The following is a 22,818-nucleotide window of genomic DNA, read 5'->3' as shown; positions in this document are numbered from 1 at the left end:
AGTATCTGTTTTCATTGATACATTTGAAATCCTGAGACCTTGTAGCAATCTAATAAATGCACGGTACATTTACTTACGGGGAATGGAATATTAATTTCATTTGCGTTAATTAACGAAACTCATTTTGCGCGTGTTTCCCATATTAGCGTGCGTAATGAACGCATAACATCCGCAGTCTAGTAATTAGTAACTCCATAATAAGTTATTCGCTTCATATATTAACCGTATTACGTAGTAATTGCTCAATAATACATGTACTTTGCTCACTCTTGGCTGGCGGAGTACCCCTTTGTACATGCAATGGATATAAAGTGATCGTAATGTACCTCGATATAATGATCATTGAGATGCAAAATTAATCTTTAGAGTACGAGAATAGCTCGCGAGGGGAATATTCTCGTACACGCAACTTCGTTTCTTCCTTCAGATCGATATTTTTTATTTCACAACTTGTGTGATATTTGGGAATTTCTCCCGAAGCAATTATCTCAAATAATTACATTTATTTCGACAGATATATATACTACATGTTTAAATATACTCGGCAAGGTTTTCATCAATTTTAATTTTTTGAAATTCTTCTTGACATAGAGGTCTCTATTAAACTTCTAAAAGGAGAATTAATATTGCCATGGTCGACCAACTGTGCAAGTCCATTGTTGTCAATGGACGCTGGCCGTACAGGGACGGTAATCGACTGCAACGTCTATTGATTTTTCATTTCTCTGGCAATTCAATTATCCCAGGAGGACAATTGGATTAATTCAGACCCCTAATTCCCTTGCTTCCGACAATCGAGTTAGACGGCTCGATTCTGCACGCTATTTGCCCGCTACGGAGCCAACGCGACGCGGTATTAAATATCAGCTGCATTAAGGATAAAGCAAACGCGTTCGCGAATGGTTCCCGATCAAACGACGGGGAGGGTCCAGCGATCGAGGAGATAGAAAAATTGCTGGCGACGCACGTGAAATTGGTTTTTGTTGATCGTGTGTCGGCGCTCTCGATCCGTTCGCGGATAAAGCTGTTTCCCGGGCCAGTCTTCAGCCAAGCGAGTAAATACCCTCGTATTACACGGCCCATTACGCTACGAGTTTATTTGCAAACGCGCGCACACACCGCGGATCCCGTAGGACGCGAAGAACAACGGGGCGGATGGCCATTAGGCGCTTCCTCTTATTAGGGCAGCAACCCCCGCGCTCTGTCGTGTTACCGTACGCTTCGAGGACTCGATTTCGAACGTTCCCAGCCATGGATGAATCCTGTCTCGATGCAAACGATCTTGTCGATCGCTTTCTACGAGCAAAAACCATCTTGAACGGAACTTGTAATCCTTACAGGCTATGCAAACTAAAACTCCAGTCTTTCCATCTTGGAAAAAACTATTTCGTTGAAAGATAGACCCCTGGTATGGGATATAGTAAAGAAGAATCGTCAAAGTATATTTTTTTTTATTCTAACGCAGTAGATTATGAATCACTTAGAAAAATTTTACTTTCAAAATCTCGTATCTCAGACTATTCGTGTATCGATTATTTATTATACAGTAATTAATATTGTGATTTATATCGATTGAATAGTACGCAAGACAGTTTTTGTTTATCTTTGTTGTGGTTATGTTTGGGTCATAAATCTGCCAGTAAGAAAATGGCGGTAATTTTTAATCGTGAAACTAGAGCTAAGATAGTGATTCTTAGTTGTTGTCTGTATACAGTAGAGTAAGAACAAATTTATAAATGTACGCCTTGGACAGCTGTGCAAGGCAAACGCGTGCTTCCTTGAACCTGACCGATTTATCCCTCGACAATTCCGCGCCGCCATTATCCGCCATGTTTTCCATTCGAAGTTACGGATATCTGGCGCAACTGGCTGGTAGCGGAAGCAGTTAAAGTCGCAAATGGAAACTGGAAATGATCTTCCACCCGGCTACTGGCTTCCAAGTTCTTGGTAGTCCATGGTCAACCGCGGAGACGGTCCGTTGAATACCAACGACCATCGATTCTCGCGAAACACAACTATAATTACCGAATCGTTTTACAACCAATTCTATTTACAAGCTCAAATCGCTCGAAGCAATGTCAGTTGTCAGCGTATACACTCTGAGACGGGCAAAATTCATGTCTGTTCAGACTAGCCATCAAAAACCGCCATTATATGAGACCTTTTCCCACCATTTTTTAGCCAAACTCTGCTTACGTTCTTTTTTTTTAATATAACGTTTCTGAAATATTTATCTTAATTTTAAGATTGAAGATTCGATGGTGATTCTCTATAATTTTACTAGCGTGTCTGTTTTTACTTACATCTTTGTCTCTAAATATTAACGATGGTACGATAGCACCTTTCTCCATCGTTCATACTATCTTTTTAATAATTGGAATCAGTTTCGAGTGGTAATACGAATTTTAAGTAGAATCGGTAACCGCGTCGACCGACAAAATGGAGAACCTGCAAAGGAGACGAAACACGGAACGCTCGCGCCGGGGAGGGCAGGGAAAAGATAGATCGCAAATGGAAACGTTTAAATTGCAAACGGCGCATCGTAAAGCAAGGAGATTCAATCAACCTTCGGTTACAAGTCAATTTGAGTCATCGTCTTATGGTAATGGACGCAGCTCCCTGCCGCGAACCTCCAAAGCGCGTTTAGACAAATCTAAATGGACACCCAGCGATCGATTCCTCACACCGAACGAGATTTTTCAGCATCTCCCGGTTCTTGCGGAATAACGTTAACCCACATATTCGATGTTCTCTGTTTTCTGGCGGAGTAGAAACTTGTAAATCGACGGAATAATTTTACCGGGGAAGCGGAATCTGTTTAGCTTCGAATTATACATTTTTACGGCACACTGAACGTTCAAGAGCGTGAAATCTTGTAAGTTTGTAACAGCAAAATCGCGAGCAAAAAGGACACGCGTGAAAGTAACTGCATGTTTCGAAACTGAGAGAATAAATTAAGGGATTCGTAGCTCAAGTGCTCGAAAATGCGCGCCAGTTATACGTAAACAGTTTTACTATATTTTACGACGTTCTGTTCGACTACCCCCGCACAACGAGGTGACCCGTGGGCTCCCATTTCCAACAACTAATTGCAAACATTGTGCGCGCTGGCCAGCATTGTAAACCACAAGATGTTTTTACGTACCGTAACAGGAATATTACATAGGGGATTTAAGTGCACCGTTCCTTGACGCCGAGTTTTGCTCTTTAATCGATGCAAATTATTCCGCGACGCGTTCCGTTTCTTTACGGCCGGGCCGTAAAGCGACGAAGTCTAAACAGTTTCGTTTGTAAATAGTCGCCTCGAATGCATCGTGCACGTGCACCTGCGTCGTTGAAATAATCGTCCAAACCGTGCTCATCCTGATTCGAGCGTCGTCGCTTTAGTGTTTTTCGTAAACACGTTGGTTGCAGCGCTTCGACTTTATGCGTTTTCACCGTTTCTAGTTCGATTTTTATTTCTTGCAAACATCGTGTGAACGGTGACGTACGATTTAATTCCAAATATTTGTTAAATGTATACTATTTAGCTTTGCTTAAATTTGTTCGTACAAGAAATGGCCACGAGAAAGAATTGTCTTACGAGTACCTCGTGAATGTAAATATGTGTTAATGTTAATATATACAATTTGATGACTAGTGAGTAGCCTCATGATTGTAAAACTTGTCATTGTATGGCAAAGGGTTAGGTCTGGGTTAGGTAAGCCTTTGGGTCGAGGTAAGATATTGATTGAAATCAGAGGGTTTCAAGATCTTAATTAATTGGTCGAATTTTTGATCAGGGTCCTAACGTCACAAGTTTAGCGATTTCTTATTGCAACGAGGATCGAGTTACGTTAATCTTGAAATCGTTACCGTTGTAATCGGTCCATTGTTGGTCGAGGGACACGGAGCTGCGAATTTAGGGTCGCGGCAACGACCAGCGGCGACGTGATTAATACGTAACGACTACAAATGACTCCAACGGAACGGGATGTCCGAATCGACGGTTGAAAAACGACACCCGTGAAAAACCGGTTCCAGGTTTGATGCATTAACGTGCATTAACCCAAATTCAGAGGCACCTACCGCACGCGGAAGAAGGCAGTGGAACGAAGTCGTTTCGTTCCTTCGGCCAATCTTAGCCCTGATTGACCCGACGGAAGCAGACCGGTAGCTCGAGAAACGAAGTGCCGTAAAATGAAGCGATTAGGGCCACCTGACCGCATTCCGTCCGCAACAACTGACAAATCTCCCAGTCTTTAGGGATCCCTATGGACGACGTAATCACTGCTTTTGTTCGAACACAACGGGGGAGATTTTCAGCGGGCATTCGAACAATGCGAAAAAACAAAATCGCCGATCTTTTAAAATTACACGTTCCGTGTCTGGTACCTTGGAAATAATATACTCTGTGTTATTAGTGGTTTTTAACATTTTTGCAAGGTATAAAAAGGAAAGTGGATTTCTAAATTTTCTAGAAAAGAGGTTACGTTAATACCTTGAATCTTGCTTTGTACTTAATTGCAATGCAGAGTTGGACATTTGTAAATCACATTCATGGTATAAATATCATAGTTTCTACTGAAATTCCAACTGATTATAATTTACTACACTCAACATTGCAAATAAATACAAAAATGGGGACACTTGCTAAATGAAATGAGTGAAATATAACCACATTTTTCTACGTCAAAATAGGGGTGCGTGCACCCTTTAGGGAACAAGGATTTAAAATCGCCAAAAATTGGATCAATACGTGGACTCCAAGGTACATTTAGGTTTTTCGTGGGTCGAATTGCTTTCAATCCTTGGGAATTTCTGAGTATTCCTCGGGACGCGACTCCGGAGGCTGATAAAAGCCACGGAATCAGGCTTCGGTCTCGTTTCTATGAACGCAGCTGCTGTATCCGCGACACCGTGTGCAGCAGCATCCGATTGCGTATCAGCGACCTCGATCGTCCCCCGGTGCATTCCCCTTTCCCTCTCTTGTTCTCTCCCTCCCTTCCATTCAGATCATTATGTCAATGATCCCGGGGAGATCCGAGAGAAGGAAGCTCTATCGCGGCAACACGAAGGTCATCCGCATGCATCGAGCGTAAACTTCCTGATTCTCTTCGTCGCGATCGCTAATTCTAATTCGCCTCTCCTCGAGGAGGCGCTAATTCTCATCCCCTTCATACGTGATCATCTTGGAATTTTTTTTATTAACCAGAAGATTGACCAATCTCGATGCTTTCGAATCTTATTCGACGTTTCGGTGATGTTCCTTAATATTTTAATATTTATCGTGTCCCGTGTAACGAACGAAGAAAGATTGGCCTCCACAGGCATAATTATTCGTTGTCTATCGCAATCAAGCGCTGGTAATTCGAACTATCAATCTATGGCGCATTTACGGGGCAGTGTACGATAGCAGCAAGATCGCTGAGATATTTGTATAACTTTATAAGCACTTTCTCTTCTTTTCGTACTGGCCTGTAATTTCTAATCGCTTCGTGATCGCGTATTATCTCCAGTCGTAGCTTTATTTTATTGTTCAATAGGAAAACTGGTTATTTCTATTATTGATATCTGGGCCTGATAGCCTCCAAGCAACTCGAGGTTGTTAAATACAGTAGCATTTTCTGATAACTCCGACTCCTAAATTTAAAAACTTTAAACCTAAGTATCCAGAAAATTGTACTAAATAAGAAAGGGTTAACGAAAATGGAATCACCATGAATTTCAACCTAAAGTTTGAAAGCTTTCTCCAAGAAGCAGCTTGGAAGAGGATTGCCTGAAAGTAGCAGAGTCATATTTTTAGCCTCAGACAGCGCACAATGGGCTAGAGCCCCCACCCGCCTGTAAAATATCGTCTTAACAGCGAGGATCGCGTGTTCTGGAAACGTTTACCTTTACAGGAAGCCTCCCTCGAAACCGTTGGGTAACTCGGGCGCGAGCGAGGCCGGGCAACGAAAGCAAGCGCATCAGCTGTTTCATTCGCGTGACGTCGGGCAATCAGTACAGTTTATACGCGATCATTCGGAAAACCGAACGATCGTTGACCCATCCGCGTGGCACCAGGCGCGTTCGCTGGAAATTAGAAATCCACGGCACCAGCTGGCCTGTCGGGGCCCCGCGGTATAAATCTACTCGTTAATCGCAGTCAAACGTGGTTTGCGTAAATAATGTCCCACCGGTGCGTGAGCGATAATTACACAGGAACGATCGTTCGTTTTAATTGCAATGATTATCGGGAACCGTCTTGGCTCGTGACCGTTAGCGCGATCGGATTCCCGTAATTACCGCCACGGGGCCGCGTTTCACCGCGCTACGCGACGGAGGTGTAATATAGTTGTCCGTTTACGCGAGCGTACCACCAGTCCGAATTAGGATATCGGTACAACCGTTAATTAACCACGCGTCCCGTTGACGAGGAAAGAAAGACGCGACTCGCGTGCAACGAGTCCCGGAGACGCGATTTTCCGAACCGCGGTCACTCTCGATTCAAATTTCCCGCCACTTCATCCCCTAGCAAGCATTCATGGGTGAATTTTTTCTTTGGAGTGGTTATAAAACGTAGAAAATATATAAATTGAATATAATTTTGTGAACCACTGTTATCCTCGATTCAAATTTCCCGCTACTTTTATTTTTCCCCTAGCAAGTATTCATGGGTGAATTTTTTCTTTGGAGTACCTGTAGGAGATAGGAAAAATATTATTAGGCAAGTTTGAATATTCACAATTGTTGTGTTCCTTCAAAAAATAAAAATGTTAATATATAATTTTGTGAACCACGGTTATCTTCGATTCAAATTTCCCGCCACTTTTATTTTCCCCCTAGCGAGCATTCACGGGTGAATTTTTTCTTTGGAGTTACCTGTAGGAGATAGAACAAATATTATTAGGCAAGTTTGACTATTCCTCCTGTGTTTTCCTCAATCTATCTAGAGTATCGCAACAGAATGAAGAAGAGTCCACGGCCGTCGGTATGATCGACGAGTTCCACGAAAATGGCGGCCGATAAATCACTGATAAGTCGTATGATTTCTCGGTTCCTTATCTGCGCTATTTGCTTTGTTAGGCCCCTCATGGAAATGATGCATCTTCCCCCATTGTTTTCCGGAACTATGCACCAGACAGCCTCGTTATCGTGTAATTAAGGCCCCGTCATAACGAGTTCGAGCCTCGAATCTGCATACTAATTTCGCGGATATTTTGACACGCTATGCGAACCGTGCGAATCGCGATATCCGACGAATCACAGGCGTCGAACGATTTGCTTCTTGTTTATCGAAGGTTGTGTTGAAAATTACTTGAATCAATAGGAATTTAATACAGGCATGTATTTTAAAATTCTAGAATTCTTTTAGAATAAAAGAACTTAATAATCATATCAACCTTTAAATCAACACAAGCATATTATCTTTTATTGAGTATATTATTATTCGTTCAGGCGATGAATAATCCGCTTGACGCTTTCTCCTCGCTAATTTCAACGTCCAGATATATCCATGCGTCTGTCCGACAAAGAAAAATCCAAAACAGAACCAAAGCGAACCACATCCAATAATCATAATTTTTCTTTTACCTTTTCTACGCGGAATAATATACATCGACAGAGGCTAGTACATTTTGCGCGGACGATTAATAAGTTTGCGCGTTGAAATCGTACCGGAGCGACGGTCAATAAAATTATCCATCATCGTACCGAAACGGACACTTAAATCGTCGACGGTCGTTTAGAAGCGTTCCTATTTTACAATCGAGTCTCGCCTGACGGCGCTACTTTCTTCCCAACTTTAGCAGCGCGTGTTTAACCGTAAAATGACGTACAATAAACCATAAACCGCGCGAGCGGAGTCGTCTTAATTGCCTGCAATTAATTTGTCCACGTCGCGCGATAGAAAGTGCATCCACGTAGTACAAAATGATGCCCGGCGATTATTAGAAGGCGAAAAGATGCGTGCGTACGCCGTCGTTCACCTTCGTTGCTCTCCGACCGGAGGTGACGCGGGTTAAGAGGTGAAATTAGGGGAAGACTTTCGACCGAGGGGTCAAATTAGCGAACCGCACGATTCGTGTGGATCGTTGTTGCACGTTCGCGCGCGATACGATAGATCCAACTTTTACTTCCTGCTGGTGCATCGTTTTCAGCATCACAGACTCTATGCATCACCGTTTCGAGACGATCGTCCTGGAAAATGGCTGGAAAAATTCCCTACGAAATTAAATTGCGTAGCTCTGACTACAAAGATATATTGTTTCGAATTAAAAATGTAATGATATTAGTGTGAATCAATCGCCTGTTGCGTCGAGTTCGATCGAGACTCGCTCGACGAAAGGATTCAGGGATCGAGGCGCGCCAATCAGACTGTATAGCGCGTAAACGTGCAGTTTATTGTTCCTTCGGTGTTCGCTTCGCCCGAATCGGGGTTGGGAAAGTTATTCGATATCCTTTCTCGAGCGAGTCGCGGTCATATTTGTGCAACTGTCACGAAAGGACTTTACGCAAACCCCCGTGAGGTGTTATATCAGATTACCGAAATCTGCTGGTATACGATTCCGTCGTCGATTGAGATACAAACGCGGACGGATATCGGATTCGTAAAGGATGCGGGAGTAACGAGATCCCTGTTGTCTCCTGTTTCAGGAACGAAAAAGAGAGTCGACGACGTGGTAGCGCCCAGGACCATTCACGACGTACCGGAACACGTTCTCACGTGCGGCCTCACGCTTCCTGGTAAGTCTCAAAACTCCATCTTTTCACCATTCTTTTCGTTCATTTCTTCAGATGATCCCAAAGTATCATTATTATTTCTCCGGAAGCTCCGACAATTCGTACGGGGCAAAAAAATAATACCAGCAGTTGGTTGAGTCTCGATGATAGTCGATGTTCTGGTTTTAATAATACTACTAAATCTATCCAGATTTATTTTCTCTGACATCTAATCTTGAGAATTAATTCTTTCACACTCTTTATAATTTCTCTAAACTGTTCTGACCGCGATCCAATCTTCCTACTTTCGGCCATTTTTTATACCACGTTTCCATCGTTTTAACGAATCGTCGAGTGTACTCAGGCGCTTCATTTTCGTGATAAGATAAATTCTTGTATATTATATATCGATGTTGTCTTCACGGTCCCGCGAACGTAATTTTGCCATTAATGCTGCCCTCGGAGGCGCAGAAATGGCGATCGTCGGTGGCTTGCGACACGCGCGACTTACTATTCCAGCTGTCGCTGCGAAAGATAACGCGCGTTGACCGCGGAGGAGTATGCGGAAGCCGGGACACACCCACCGCCACGTGGGCCTCTTAAGCTCGGTTCACATGCCCCCGCATCCTCGGCTGCCGCATCTATTTACGTGCTTGAGGACGCTTCTCTCCGTTCCAGCGATACCGCCACGAGAACGCGCCATTCTCTCGCGCCCCTCCTTCCCGCGTCCTGCGTTTGTCCTTTCCTCGAGGCTCTCAGCTGGCCGGATCCTCGGCTATCTAACTGTATTCCCGCGTTGGTGCTTTGTCAACGATTAACCCCGCGGTTCAAAATGGGCCCCCAGGAACCCCACTCGACAAATATCGTCTCACAATTACAGTAAATTGTACAGGCCACCAATTTTTCTACACCGTCGAAACGACAGTCCTTCGAGAGTGAAAATTCTTACGTGTTTACGTTTCATAATATCCAAGAAGACATCTGACAGAACTGTGCGAGTCGAATTGTTTGGATTATATAAATTTGCCTATACATCACTGATGACTCCAAAATTGTTCGAAAGATCTCATAAAGTAGAACATTTTAGACACTATGCTCCGAAATACACTGACGTATGAAAGGAAACGCAGAGCCTCGTGCTGGTAGGGCCCAGATGCTCGACTTGGGACTCATGGCCTTGCTGGGGACTGGATATAGGCGATATGGGACTCGTGGGACTCGTGAACGTAAACGACTGGGACTCGTAAGACTCGAATCAGGCAAGAGCTCCGGAACTAGATATGGATGCAGGATTCTTCAGACTACGACTATAGAATTGTAGAACTTCGCACGGGCAGTACCTACAGGACACCATGGAGCTTAATATGGGTGAAATAAGACCCCTGGGAATCGGTATAAACAACTACTAAACTGTGGGACTCAATGGGAGCAGCGGATGTTTCTTAGAATTGGATACGACTTGGCGTTAGTGGGACCCAACGCGAGCTACTGTAGAATTATGGGACTCGATGTTGAGGATACGAGGTATCTGAGACACGACATAAACGATTGCAAGCTTGTGTGTGACTCGTGAGACTAGATCTGGACGAGCATCGAGTGAGACCAGTCGAATAGATAGAAGATCCTTGTTTTGCTTTTGATGTTCACAAATTGAAGTTAAATGTACACAACTCATACACTGATTTAGAAGAATCTCTATTGATCCTCTCGAGTTCTTTACATCTGAGACTTCCCTTACTAGTTATTGGATGAACCAATCGAACAAAAGTCACCCAGTCATCGTAACGTAAAAACTCTGATCCCATTATTATTATTATTATTCGATCAAAATCGTAGTCACACCTTGCTCTAAAACAGTTTATTTTTCCCCCCAAACCCACTGTTTGTGCCAAAATGGAGTCCAAAGTAAACGAATGCCAGTCTTTCATTTCCAACGTGTGTTCGTTGATCCCAAAATCGTCTTCTCGGTGTTCCCATCCTCGTACTCTCCTTCTGGGCATCGCAACCTCTTTTCGTCGCGGGTTCTCGGCTGGTGGGATCCAAGGATGTCTAACTGTTTCCCCGTAGTTGGCAAAGCTGCCGCTTTGTCGCCGATTAGTTGTACGAAGCTCTCTTCGCCGACGAAGCAGGAAGAAGAAGCGCCCGGGAGCGAGGTAATCGCTGCCACGCAACATCCAAGAAGGGGAACAGATAGGGTAGAGATAACGACGTCGGGAGTTATCTGTTTTAATTGCCGCGAATGGTAGCGTGTTTTTGCGGCACGATTGAGTGAATTAATCCCTGCGTCGTTACATCTCGGCGTCTTGTCGCTTTTTGCGCCGAGCACCGCGGAATAAGGAAGGTGGCCTGCGACTGTGAGAAGTTTGAAAGCGTTTGCTGCCTCGGAAAAATTCTAGAACCGCCGGCAACGGTGGTGTACCGCTCGCATAAGTTCGCACAGTTGCTATTTCCTCGATTTGCACGGCTTTGAAATTCGTTTCAACGCGCTCCAAAGCATCGAGATCATCCAATATTTGAGATTACGAGATTTGATCAGAGTTTGATTCAATAACAATCTCGTACTTTTAATTATTATTTTATTATTTGACACTTTTACTGCCACGTCACTCATTTATGGGTGACAGGATTTACCATTATGATGCTACAAAAATTAATTCTCAAGTTAAGACGTCGAGGGAAATAAATTTGGATAGAAGTCAAAAATCAAAATTTTACTTTTGCAGAATATTATACGGTTTTGTATGTTCTGTATCTACGATATTTAACAGAGCAAATGGGTGTCCTCAAAGTTATTTTTAATATTTGTTCAGACATTTTTGTCTGGAAACAGGGCTGGGAAGATCGTCATTGCGGAAGTAATTTCGTATCGTGAGAATAATAAGCTTGCATGTACTTCAGAGTAATCGCTGGAGTCGTTAACTCCGCGACAATTTCCCCGTTCGCATGTTTGAATTTCAGCTTAAACACACTCGTCCCTTGCCAAGCTCGTATTCTTCCGACAGCCGGCCGACTGTTCTCGTTTCCGACTTCCTATTTAATTAAACTCGCTGCATTTTCGCCTACGAATTTCGCACGATCGGCGTGTCGCTGAAATCGGTGTTCTTGAAAAAATAAAATTATCTTACGCGTCCTCTTCTTTTTCATTATCGCGATACATGCTCGTACATGCTTTCGGAGAGAGTTCTGCAGTTTGCTAATTATGGCTGTTATCGTTTCGCGGTCTCACAATCGAGATCTTTCACAGACATTTCCGAATTTTCATTCATGAACATGTAAACTGAAATAGTAGGCGTAGAATGAAACTGATAAAACAGATTGGATTGCTTGATTGGGGATTTGAGCTCGGATCTCTCGTTTTCTAGACAATTGCTATACTAATTGGGGACCCTTTGATCGTCGGGGAGGAATTTTTATCGATATCTGTTAAGTTTTGTGCACTCGTTCTTTCAAAGTTTTTTTCCCCCCACTCTCTTTAATGGTACATTATATTTTTGACTCTGTAGAGTCGTTACTGATGGGAAAATAAGTTCAATTATGGCGATGAACTTGCATTCTTTTCACTTGAATCCCTTCAGGAAATATAGTCTCGTGTGAGAGAGAGAGAGGTTTAGTAACTGTAATGCCATAGTTGGCAAAGCAGCCGCTTTGTCGCCGATTAGCCACGTTGAAACGACGACCATGTTCGCCCAAAAGAGGCGGGACGAACAGGAAGAAGAAGCGTCAGCGACGTTCTCCAGGGTTCAAGAACGGATCGATCGAACCACACTGAGATTTTACTGTTTCGAAAGTTACTCGACCATCTAACGCAGTGGTTCTTAACTTTTTTACACGTCGATTGTTCAAAGACAATGTTGCAAAAACGAACCCTGTAGTCTGGAGGACTCAAGTTTTATACAAACAGTGAAACGAGCCTTAAAGTCTTGACTCGAGGCTTCAAAGCTTATTTATCTAGAGTATTTTTATATCAACAAATATTCTACTACCCTTTCTTATCATTTTCTAGCTTCAAAAAATATTGGATTTTATAAAATTTTTGAATGTGTTTTAAACCGAGACCTAAATTTAATTTAACCCATTACGGTTTTAAAAGGATTCACTGAGGTAAAATCGTGCATTAAAAAATGTTTTGATTACTTCCATCGATTCATTATACGCATCGTATTATATTGTACGTATTTATAATGGCGCTTATTACCGTGCTGTAACGGCATCTAAATGACTTATGGTAATACGTTCCACTTAACCGTAAAGATTTCAAATATATGTCGAAATATATGTTACTACCACTTATACGAAATTAAAGGATGCTAATATATACTCAAAGATTTGAAAATCTAAACGGCGGTAATATATTACTCGATCATTCTAAATGTATAGTTATATAGTCACTTACGAGTAAATACGAATCACAATAATGTAATAAATTTTACGCAGAAGAATTACATATGGGAGTCAACGCAATAAACGAACGCGATTTTTAATTGCACGCTGGGGATTTGTTTTTCTGGATAATTTGATTTCGCGATCAGATTTTACGATTCATAAAGACACACCGTATAATCACGATAACTGACTGTACACTGCCAATTATTATCATCTTGATTGAAGGGTACCAAGTCGCATTATGGCAAATGCAGTCGCTTCACCGTCGGTCGAGAAAGTGTCAAGCACGACGGAGATTATTTTAATAAAAACTGTAATTATAAATAAGAATATTTTGTATTTAATCCCGGTAATTTATTTTAATAACACAGCCTGCACGACTCGATATCGCCTGCTTTCCCTAACTTTAAATATTCTACGTCGCTGCTGTGAAAGAAGATTCTGAATATTTTTGAACGAACAACTCAGTTTATGGAAAGTGAATTTGGTACGGTTTTTAATCACGAATAAACACGTGGCGAAAGTTTGTGAATTATTATTATTAAATCCTGAGTCGCGTGAAAAGAAATTGTTTCTTCGTTGAATTAACAAATACTTAATCCAACATTTTTCGTCAGATAAAAAATTCTTGACCTGCCCCAAATCAGTTTGGGCTCATAGTTTACTAAGAATGAATCTTCAGTTTTTAAACACGGTTTTATATACGAGGTAATTTTAAAAATGGCAGAAAATTTATTTGCTATTTTGTCGAACGTTCGCGACACGGTACTGCCAGCTAGGAAGTATTCTGGTTAAGAATCACCGGTGTAACGTACTCAGGAAACTTTTCTTCGCTCCGAGGCGTCCGAACGATCGTCGTATCGAGGATACACGCCTCCATTTGCTCTAATTTCCCCGCCCCGTGAAACGCCGGCTCCGGCGGCGCGATTAAATCGAATCGACGCTAAACGGCCCGGCGAGTTATTAATTTGTTGCTGTTTCCTACTCCATCAGGGACGAGGGTACAAATTACATCGCTTGGTAACCGTTTATCGGGAGAAATCTGTCGATCTGAATTTATGTCGACGATCTGTCTCTCGATCGCGACGTTCTGACGTTTAATAAGTAGCAATAACAGAAACCTTATAGTGGAATGTAAAATAATACAATTTGGGTCAAAATGGACTCCATTGTCCAAGAATTAATTGCAGTACCAAAATGGGGCGCTCTTTGTATCAGTATCTCAAAGTCCAGTTTAAAAATAATAATCGAAGAAACTAGAGGCGTACAATACGGTTCATTCGAAGACACATTCATGTACCATAATCGATACATTCGTTAATAAATAACAATAACCTTATAGTGGAATGTAAAATAATAGAATTTGGGTCAAAATGGACTCCATTGTCCAAGAATTAAATGCAGTACCAAAATGGGGCATTCTTTGTATCAGTATCGCAAAGTCCAGTTTAAAAATAATAATCGAAGAAACTAGAGGCGTACAATACGGTTCATTCGAAGACACATTCATGTACCATAATCGATACATTCGTTAATAAATAACAATAACCTTATAGTGGAATGTAAAATAATAGAATTTGGGTCAAAATGGACTCCATTGTCCAAGAATTAATTGCAGTACCAAAATGGGGCGCTCTTTGTATCAGTATCTCAAAGTCCAGTTTAAAAATAATAATCGAAGAAACTAGAGGCGTACAATACGGTTCATTCGAAGACACATTCATGTACCATAATCGATACATTCGTTAATAAATAACAATAACCTTATAGTGGAATGTAAAATAATAGAATTTAGGTCAAAATGGACTCCATTGTCCAAGAATTAATTGCAGTACCAAAATGGGGCGCTCTTTGTATCAGTATCTCAAAGTCCAGTTTAAAAATAATAATCGAAGAAACTAGAGGCGTACAATACGGTTCATTCGAAGACACGTTCGTGTACCATAATCGATACATTCGTTAATAAATAACAATAACCTTATAGTAAAATGTAAAATAATACAATTTGGGTCAAAATGGACTCCATTGTCCAAGAATTAATTGCAGTACCAAAATGGGGCGCTCTTTGTATCGGTATCGCAAAGTCCAGTTTAAAAATAATAATCGAAGAAACTAGAGACGTGTAATACGGTTCATTCGAAGACACGTTCGTGTACCATAATCGATACATTCGTTAATAAATAGCAATAACCTTATAGTAAAATGTAAAATAATACAATTTGGGTCAAAATGGACTCCATTGTCCAAGAATTAATTGCAGTACCAAAATGGGGCGCTCTTTGTATCGGTATCGCAAAGTCCAGTTTAAAAATAATAATCGAAGAAACTAGAGACGTGTAATACGGTTCATTCGAAGACACGTTCGTGTACCATAATCGATACATTCGTTAATAAATAACAATAACCTTATAGTAAAATGTAAAATAATACAATTTGGGTCAAAATGGACTCCATTGTCCAAGAATTAATTGCAGTACCAAAATGGGGCGCTCTTTGTATCGGTATCGCAAAGTCCAGTTTAAAAATAATAATCGAAGAAACTAGAGACGTGTAATACGGTTCATTCGAAGACACGTTCGTGTACCATAATCGATACATTCGTTAATAAATAGCAATAACCTTATAGTAAAATGTAAAATAATACAATTTGGGTCAAAATGGACTCCATTGTCCAAGAATTAATTGCAGTACCAAAATGGGGCGCTGTTTGTATCGGTATCGCAAAGTCCAGTTTAAAAATAATAATTGAAGAAACTAGAGACGTACAATACGGTTCATTCGAAGACACGTTCGTGTGGCATAATCGATACGTTCGAGTAACATCGATTTCGCGGAACCCGTGGTCCGGAGAGGAAGCGTTTCATCATCGCGACGGTGGCAGGGGATGAACCGCGTTGAAAAACGGCTTTGGTACCTCCTGGTTAGGCCCCCGTGCACATTGCGTGGGTGTAACTGACCGCGTGGTTCAGCCTGGTGCTGAAAAGAACCGTCTGTCCGCGATAATTCATCGACAGAAAGCTTACATCCCCTTCGAGACGCGTAGACGAGTTATGATAATGGGCGCACTTATGCAAAGACGAGGCATTAGGCTAATTATCTATGCACGGTTTGCGGTACTTTGTTCATTGTGTTAGCGGTGGACGACGATAATTGAAGACCTAACACGACCCGTTCCTGGCTCGATCATTATTAGTCGCGGCTTGTTAACGGCGGATTTATATCGAAACGATTGCGAAGCCTCGAACTGGATAGATTGTAGATTATGCGTGCTTGTATCCGTTTGTATCGTTCCCTTTGTGATCTAGAAGGTGTAAATTAAATATTAGACAAAATAGTTTTGTTTCATAATCAGAGACAGGGATGGGGGAATAATTCTTATTTGGATAAAAAGGGAATGAGCATGATAAAAGTCAATTTTATATTGAAGTTATATGTATACCACGTTTTACAGTTTTCTAAAAATATTCGATCGACCATGTTTATATTACTATAGTTTCAGCAGATTGTTACGATTAGAAATGTATAATTTCTTCAGGTTTTTTGAAAAGGTATGTCATAGTCAAAAAGATTGAAAGACGATATTTTCCAGTTTTCCATACATTGTATAGACAAATCTATAGAATGTTGAAACGATAAATAATTTTATAATTCGATGATTACATTTCGAAGAATACGAATCGAAACGAACTATAAAAAATAAAAAGCAGGTTCTTTCTTTGCTTTCTACCATTATTCTCAATTATGATTTGTACTTAAGGGTAAACGAATCCATGTCGGAAGTTTCTTGGTATTTTCGAGTACTTTAGCGCGTTTCGGGGTTCGAAGATTGATGGTATTCGAAGAAGAGCGTGTAAAAATCGGTTGATACACGGTGAAACGGAACATTGTAATTTTCGATACTCGATAATGACGGATTCGGGCGTCGTTTTAGGTGGCTGTTGAACGCCGCGGCCCGGCTACGTGAGCAATTACGCGGCAGAGGTGGATATCGTGCACGCAGGTAGAATTCAGGGTACGACCCAGATCCCAAGGAGCTGTCCGGCTAAGGTTTCGCCGAGGCCAATCGATAATTCCTCCCCGACTGATCGATGCGCCTCGCCCGTTTTCGCGCGGCTTTATTCGTCGCGGATTTTCCACGGCACTAATTGCGAAGAATCGACTATCCGTTCATCCGCGCTTGGGAACGTCCAGCGTTTCGCTGCCGTTGTGAAAGTGGCAAATTTGCCGCGTTTCTACCTTTCTGATTAGAAATTTATCGAGCTTGGGCCCCGTTGTTGCCACGATAAATATTTCTCACCGGGAGTCCACCTAAATAAAATCTTTATTGATGAGCAATTCGAGTTTACAATGGCCCCTATGCACGCTATTTGCATGAATCCAAACGATCGTTTGAAGCAACTGTTAAGGTAAACGCTGTGAAGGTCTATTTAAGAGAATTTGAATCAAAATATTAATTGTTGACTGATAAAACTAGACTATAAGTTGGGGATTAACCCCTTGACTCACGATTTAATTCCAAATAATTATTCAAACATATACTATTTAATTTTGGTTAAATTTGTTCGTACAAGAAATGGGCACGAAAAAAATAGATTTTACGAATATCTCGTGAATGTAAACAAGGCTTGATGACGAGTGAGTGGCCTCATAGTTGTGAAACTTGATATCAACAACTTATGACGAGTCATACACGTCCTTATATGGCAAGGGGTTAACAAGTTTGATGCTTCACAAAATATACGTAAGAGGTAGGGGATTCCATAACATAAATGTGTAATCATTATTAACAATATTAAACTATCAGAAACGAATGTAAATCATAAAATAATGCCCAGAAGATCGCGTATACATTAATACATTTCTTTCTATCACGCTATCTGTTTCAGTAATTTTCTCGAGTTAGCATACGCGATTAGAGCATCGGAAACAAACGTCGACGATCGATTAGAGTTACCGCGGTTGATGAAATATCGGCGTAAAAAGGTTAACGACGCCTCGAGCGTGATCGTTGGATGAAACGGAGGAGCGCGGCAACAAAAGATTCCGACGATGTCCGATTAAAGCGAGATATCATGACCGACTTAGAAATTCAGTCCGGCGATAGTTACTCTCGAATGCTCGAGAGCCACGCCAATGGAACGACACGCGCGATCCTCGATCGAGTAATTATTCCTTAATCGGGCCGGCTAGGATCTCGACCGGGGCGGCCGTATTGCGGTCAGCGAAACGAAGAATTATCGTTTAATTAATCACGCCGCGAGTCATCACCCGCCGCGTGTACTTTCATTCAATTATTCACGTTTCTTGGGGCACCGATCGAGCGAGGGAATCGGTCCCCCCGAAGCGCGCCTCCTCTAAACACCCGGCGAATTATTATTCGATCGATCACCGTCGAAATACCCTGTCCGATCGATCGGATCGAATCACTATTTCGTAGTCGACCGAGCGTGGAGTAATCGTCGAATTAATCAGACGGTGAATTATCGCGCGATCGAAGATTCCATTAATCAGCGAGCGCGACTGTTGTCGACGATTCCCCGTTGCCTCGTTATGGGGCTTATTGTCGTAAGGCTGCTCTCTCTAATCGGTCCGTTTGAATGGCGCAATCGTCAGGCCTGAATCGCATAATGAGACAGGATGTATATCAATAACCTACTGGGCGATTCAGAAAATCCGCCCTTTCCAGGACCACTTTCTACTCTCAGAAATCAAAACATAACCTTTGCATCAGAAAAATATATTTTTTTGTAGATTCTCAAGAATCTACATGGTATCTTGATAGATCTTTTAGAAGAATAGTACATTTGCCACATTTCTGACTTCATTTTTATGGGAGCTCTATAGTGCATGACTGTTGAAGATGAACAATTTGGGTACTTGTTTAATTAAATTTGATGGATCAGAGAGTGTTGTAGCTATTTGTACATAAGTAGCAACTATCGTTTGAAGAGTAACTCCTCCATAAAAAATATTCTTCTGGATGTAGGCTTCCGAGGAAGAGGGAATAATTTTTTAATAACGTATTACTCTACCCGTGAATTTTCTTGCAACTTTAATTATGGCCGCGTAGCCACGATCTAATAGGCGATGCTAAAACGTTCGATGGACGTCGTGCGAACCGACGAACGGGAAAGCAGTAAACGCGCCCGTGCAAACGCACCGTAACACGCTGGAACTCACGTAGCAATTACATCTCGAAAATTTTTCCTGCGCAGGCGGCTCGTAAACGTCAACCGTGGAAAATAAGTCTCGCCGACTACCACGGGCCACTCCGAGGAAAATCGGAAAATTACCGCGAACCTTTACGATTCGATGGCTGATTGTCAACGACCGTTGTCAAGCATCGAACTATGGTAAAAACAATTCCCTGTACAAAATGTACGTAACTGTTTTCTTTCGTATTCAAAGGCGTATAAAACTGATAAAAATTAAGGTATCGTAAACAAATTTTCTTTCAAATATGCCTGAAGTATCGTCTTTTACGATATGTACATTTGTTTTCAATTGTTCTGATATATTCAGACCTGTCCTTACACCACCTACTTTGAATGGAAGATTCTAGATGCCAAAATGAGGCGAAAATCAAGAATATTTGTTGATTGAGGTTTCGTTAAAATGTTATTAACGTTTAAAATTCTATACTGAGCGGAACAGTTTTCGGCGAAATTAAAAAATTTTAAATCATTCTAAAAAAATTATTTTTAGCTGCAGGGGTCAATTACAGTCATTTTTGGTGAATAGATATACCCCCGAAATCCTGCTTACTTTCGAGAAAAAAATTCGAGTAGGTGCTCAAATTTTTCGGCGAAATTGAAAAATTTCAAATCGTCTTGGAAAAATTATTTTTGGTTAAAGGGGTTAATTTCAATCATTTTTGGTGAATAGACATACCCCCAAAATCCTACTCACTTTCGAGAAAAAAAATTCAGTAAATTGACAAATTTTTCGGCGAAAAAAATTTCAAATCGTTCTAAAAAAATTATTTCTAATTAGAAGGGTTAATTACAATCATTTTTGGTGAATAGATATATCCCCGAAATCCTGCTCACTTTCGAGAAAAAAATTCGAGTAGCTGCTCAAATTTTTCGGCGAAACTATAAATTTCAAATCGTCTTGGAAAAATTATTTTTAGTTAAATGGGTTAATTTCAATCATTTTTGGTGAATAGACATACCCCCAAAATCCTACTCACTTTCGAGAAAAAAAATTCAGTAAATTGACAAATTTTTCGGCGAAAAAAAATTTCAAATCGTTCTAAAAAAATTATTTCTAGCTAGAAGGGTTAATTACAATCATTTTTGGTGAATAGATATACCCCCGAAATCCTGCTCACTTTCGAGAAAAAAATTCGAGTAGCTGCTCAAATTTTTCGGCGAAACTATAAATTTCAAATCGTCTTGGAAAAATTATTTTTGGTTAAATGGGTTAATTTCAATCATTTTTGGTGAATACATATACCCCCGAAATCCTATGTACTTTCGAGAAAAAAATTCGTGTGGGTGGACAAATTTTATTAATAATTTTGTTAATAATTTTTTAACGAAACCTGAATCAAAAAATTGGTATTCTTGATTTTCGTCTTATTTTGGCCTTTAGAATCTCTCATTAAAATTTTTCCCAGGGGTGAACACCCTGTATATGGTGACCATAGTAATGGTAATAATATTAAAATTAAAAATAAATACTAATTGACCTGGGTCATTCAATGTTCACAATTTTTGCAAGAGATACCTATATATACCAAAATCCATCAAAACGACGTGCTCAGTAATTTGATGCTCACAATTAGTCTCGGTACATTCGATATAATTACACATTCAATGAACATGTTCAAGCAAGTAGATTCGCCCCGAACGTTCCTTTGAAATATATTTCAGCCAGGTGTCGCGGCGTGATCTTTCACGGTAACAGAGAGGTCGTGGAAGCGAATTCACCGCTTGCAAATAAGATTGCACAGCCGAGTGAGAAACGAGAGTCGAATTGACTGTTCCCGAACAGTACGACCGAAGCTATTCGTAAGTGGCTGTAACGACGCCGACGACACGTAGTAAAATTTATTAGCTTCCCGTAAATTCACCTTGTCAGCAAATCACACTGTCGCGTAGAGTAACGACACAGCAATGCCACGACGGTCGCGCACCTCGTCGCGTAAATATCAAATAAAACAGTAGTAAAGGTCGGCTGCTAATCGCACGGAACATCGAATGTCACAGGAATCCGTTATTACCTCACTGGAGGCGGTCAATCCGGCGAACCCGCGCCGCGGATCTCGAGAAACGGCCGTAACAAAAACGCCACGTCGTAATTTAAACAAGCACTCGAGTTCCGCGGAGTCACGGAACAAAAACGACGCCAGCGTGCGTCGGAACGGGGGATTTTCAATTTTCTCGATTCATCGGCCGAGGCGTTTTAAATTCGTGATGGCTCTCAGCCCCGTTAATAGATTACGTACGGTCACGCGGCACTAAAGTATACTTTAAAACGACGCCGTTTAATGGCGACGAGCAAAAACACGATGAACCGACGCCGGTCGACGATTCGGGACGACCCGAGACCCGTTCGAGCAATTTGGAATTCGAATGCTTTACGATCATTCGAGCACTGGCGAATATTTGAGCTTTCGGACGTCATTATTCGAACATCGTTATTAGATTTCTACTATTTGAACATCATCACTCGCGTATATTTATTTAAATATTTGTTCACAAATTAAGAAATTTGTATTCACAACTATTCACATTTAATTATTTCAAACGAAATAAAATAAACTTTGAGTTCTTATTAGCGTCCAATTATAGAATTGATGAGTCGAAGAGAAACAAACAAAATTTTAATTAAAACTAGGCATTGCTCGTTTGAAACGAACTGTGTTTATGGCACTGCCTCTTCCTGATTAGCAATGGCGGAGGGGGGCACTAGTCTCAATGTTTCCCATTGCTTTTTGTCAGTCAGACGTTTCTAGCTATGCTTTTTAAAATTTAAACATCTGTTCAATATGAAATACTTAATTTTATAATTATTCTTAGTGGCGTTATCCGTACGATAAATCGAAATTAAAATTTAATTTTTATTCGACGAGTGATGCATAAAGTTCTTTCATTTTGAAATTTCTATCCAAACAAGATCATTACCCACCATTTTGATTCATCATTAAGAAACAGAAGTGCTTTTATTCATATAAATAGCGAAATGTCATTGATCCATATACAGTGATCGAACGAAATACTTTTCTCTGTAATTTGAAAATTATTACTTGGCGCTTAGACTCCCCTGGGTGCTTCCACTCTACTAATTATCAGATCTTCGAGTTGTCGAGACATCTCGTACGGCAAGTTGAGCCTCGATGACTTATTCTGAGCTTTAATTGCGCCGATAAGCGAGCACGCGGCCGAGCGCGTTGGATTGTTTCGAACGACCGATCGAGACTCCACGAGCCTAAGCGTTACACACCTGTACGTCGTACTTCAACTTCGTTCAGCGTGTATCGCGATCAGAAGATACGGAACAAACGTGGAAGCTGTCTCTGGGGGGCACATTTTTGGAAAATAGGCGCCACAAGATTCGTGGAATCAATTGCAACGAAACAATTTGGATCTCAATTTTTCAGCCAGATAGACTCCAAATGGAGAAATCATTTCGAACGATTATTGCAAGATTAATCACAGAGCCATCCAAAGGAATTAATATTCTAGATTTTGAAGTGTTTTAAATGGGGCTGTTAGTTCCTAGCAAAATATAGAATATTGACTTTGC

At 41.0% G+C, this 22,818-nt stretch overlaps 1 protein-coding gene across 1 annotated transcript in view; it reads left to right on the top strand.

Moving 5' to 3' along the window:
- Positions 1-22,818, top strand: part of LOC122395268 (puratrophin-1-like) — a 332,754-nt gene that overhangs the window by 147,684 nt on the left and 162,252 nt on the right. Inside the window, exon 5 of the mRNA XM_043392713.1 lies at positions 8,617-8,706. Within this exon, the coding sequence (XP_043248648.1) occupies positions 8,617-8,706 (90 nt within the window). The remainder of the gene's footprint in view (positions 1-8,616; positions 8,707-22,818) is intronic.

Source organism: Colletes gigas, unplaced genomic scaffold (genome assembly GCF_013123115.1).
Source record: "Colletes gigas isolate AHSC1104 unplaced genomic scaffold, ASM1312311v1 Colletes_gigas_Sc00005, whole genome shotgun sequence".
Taxonomy (NCBI): domain Eukaryota; kingdom Metazoa; phylum Arthropoda; class Insecta; order Hymenoptera; family Colletidae; genus Colletes; species Colletes gigas.
Note: the sequence above shows the minus strand (reverse complement) of the source record. Positions and strands in the feature narration are given on the sequence as shown.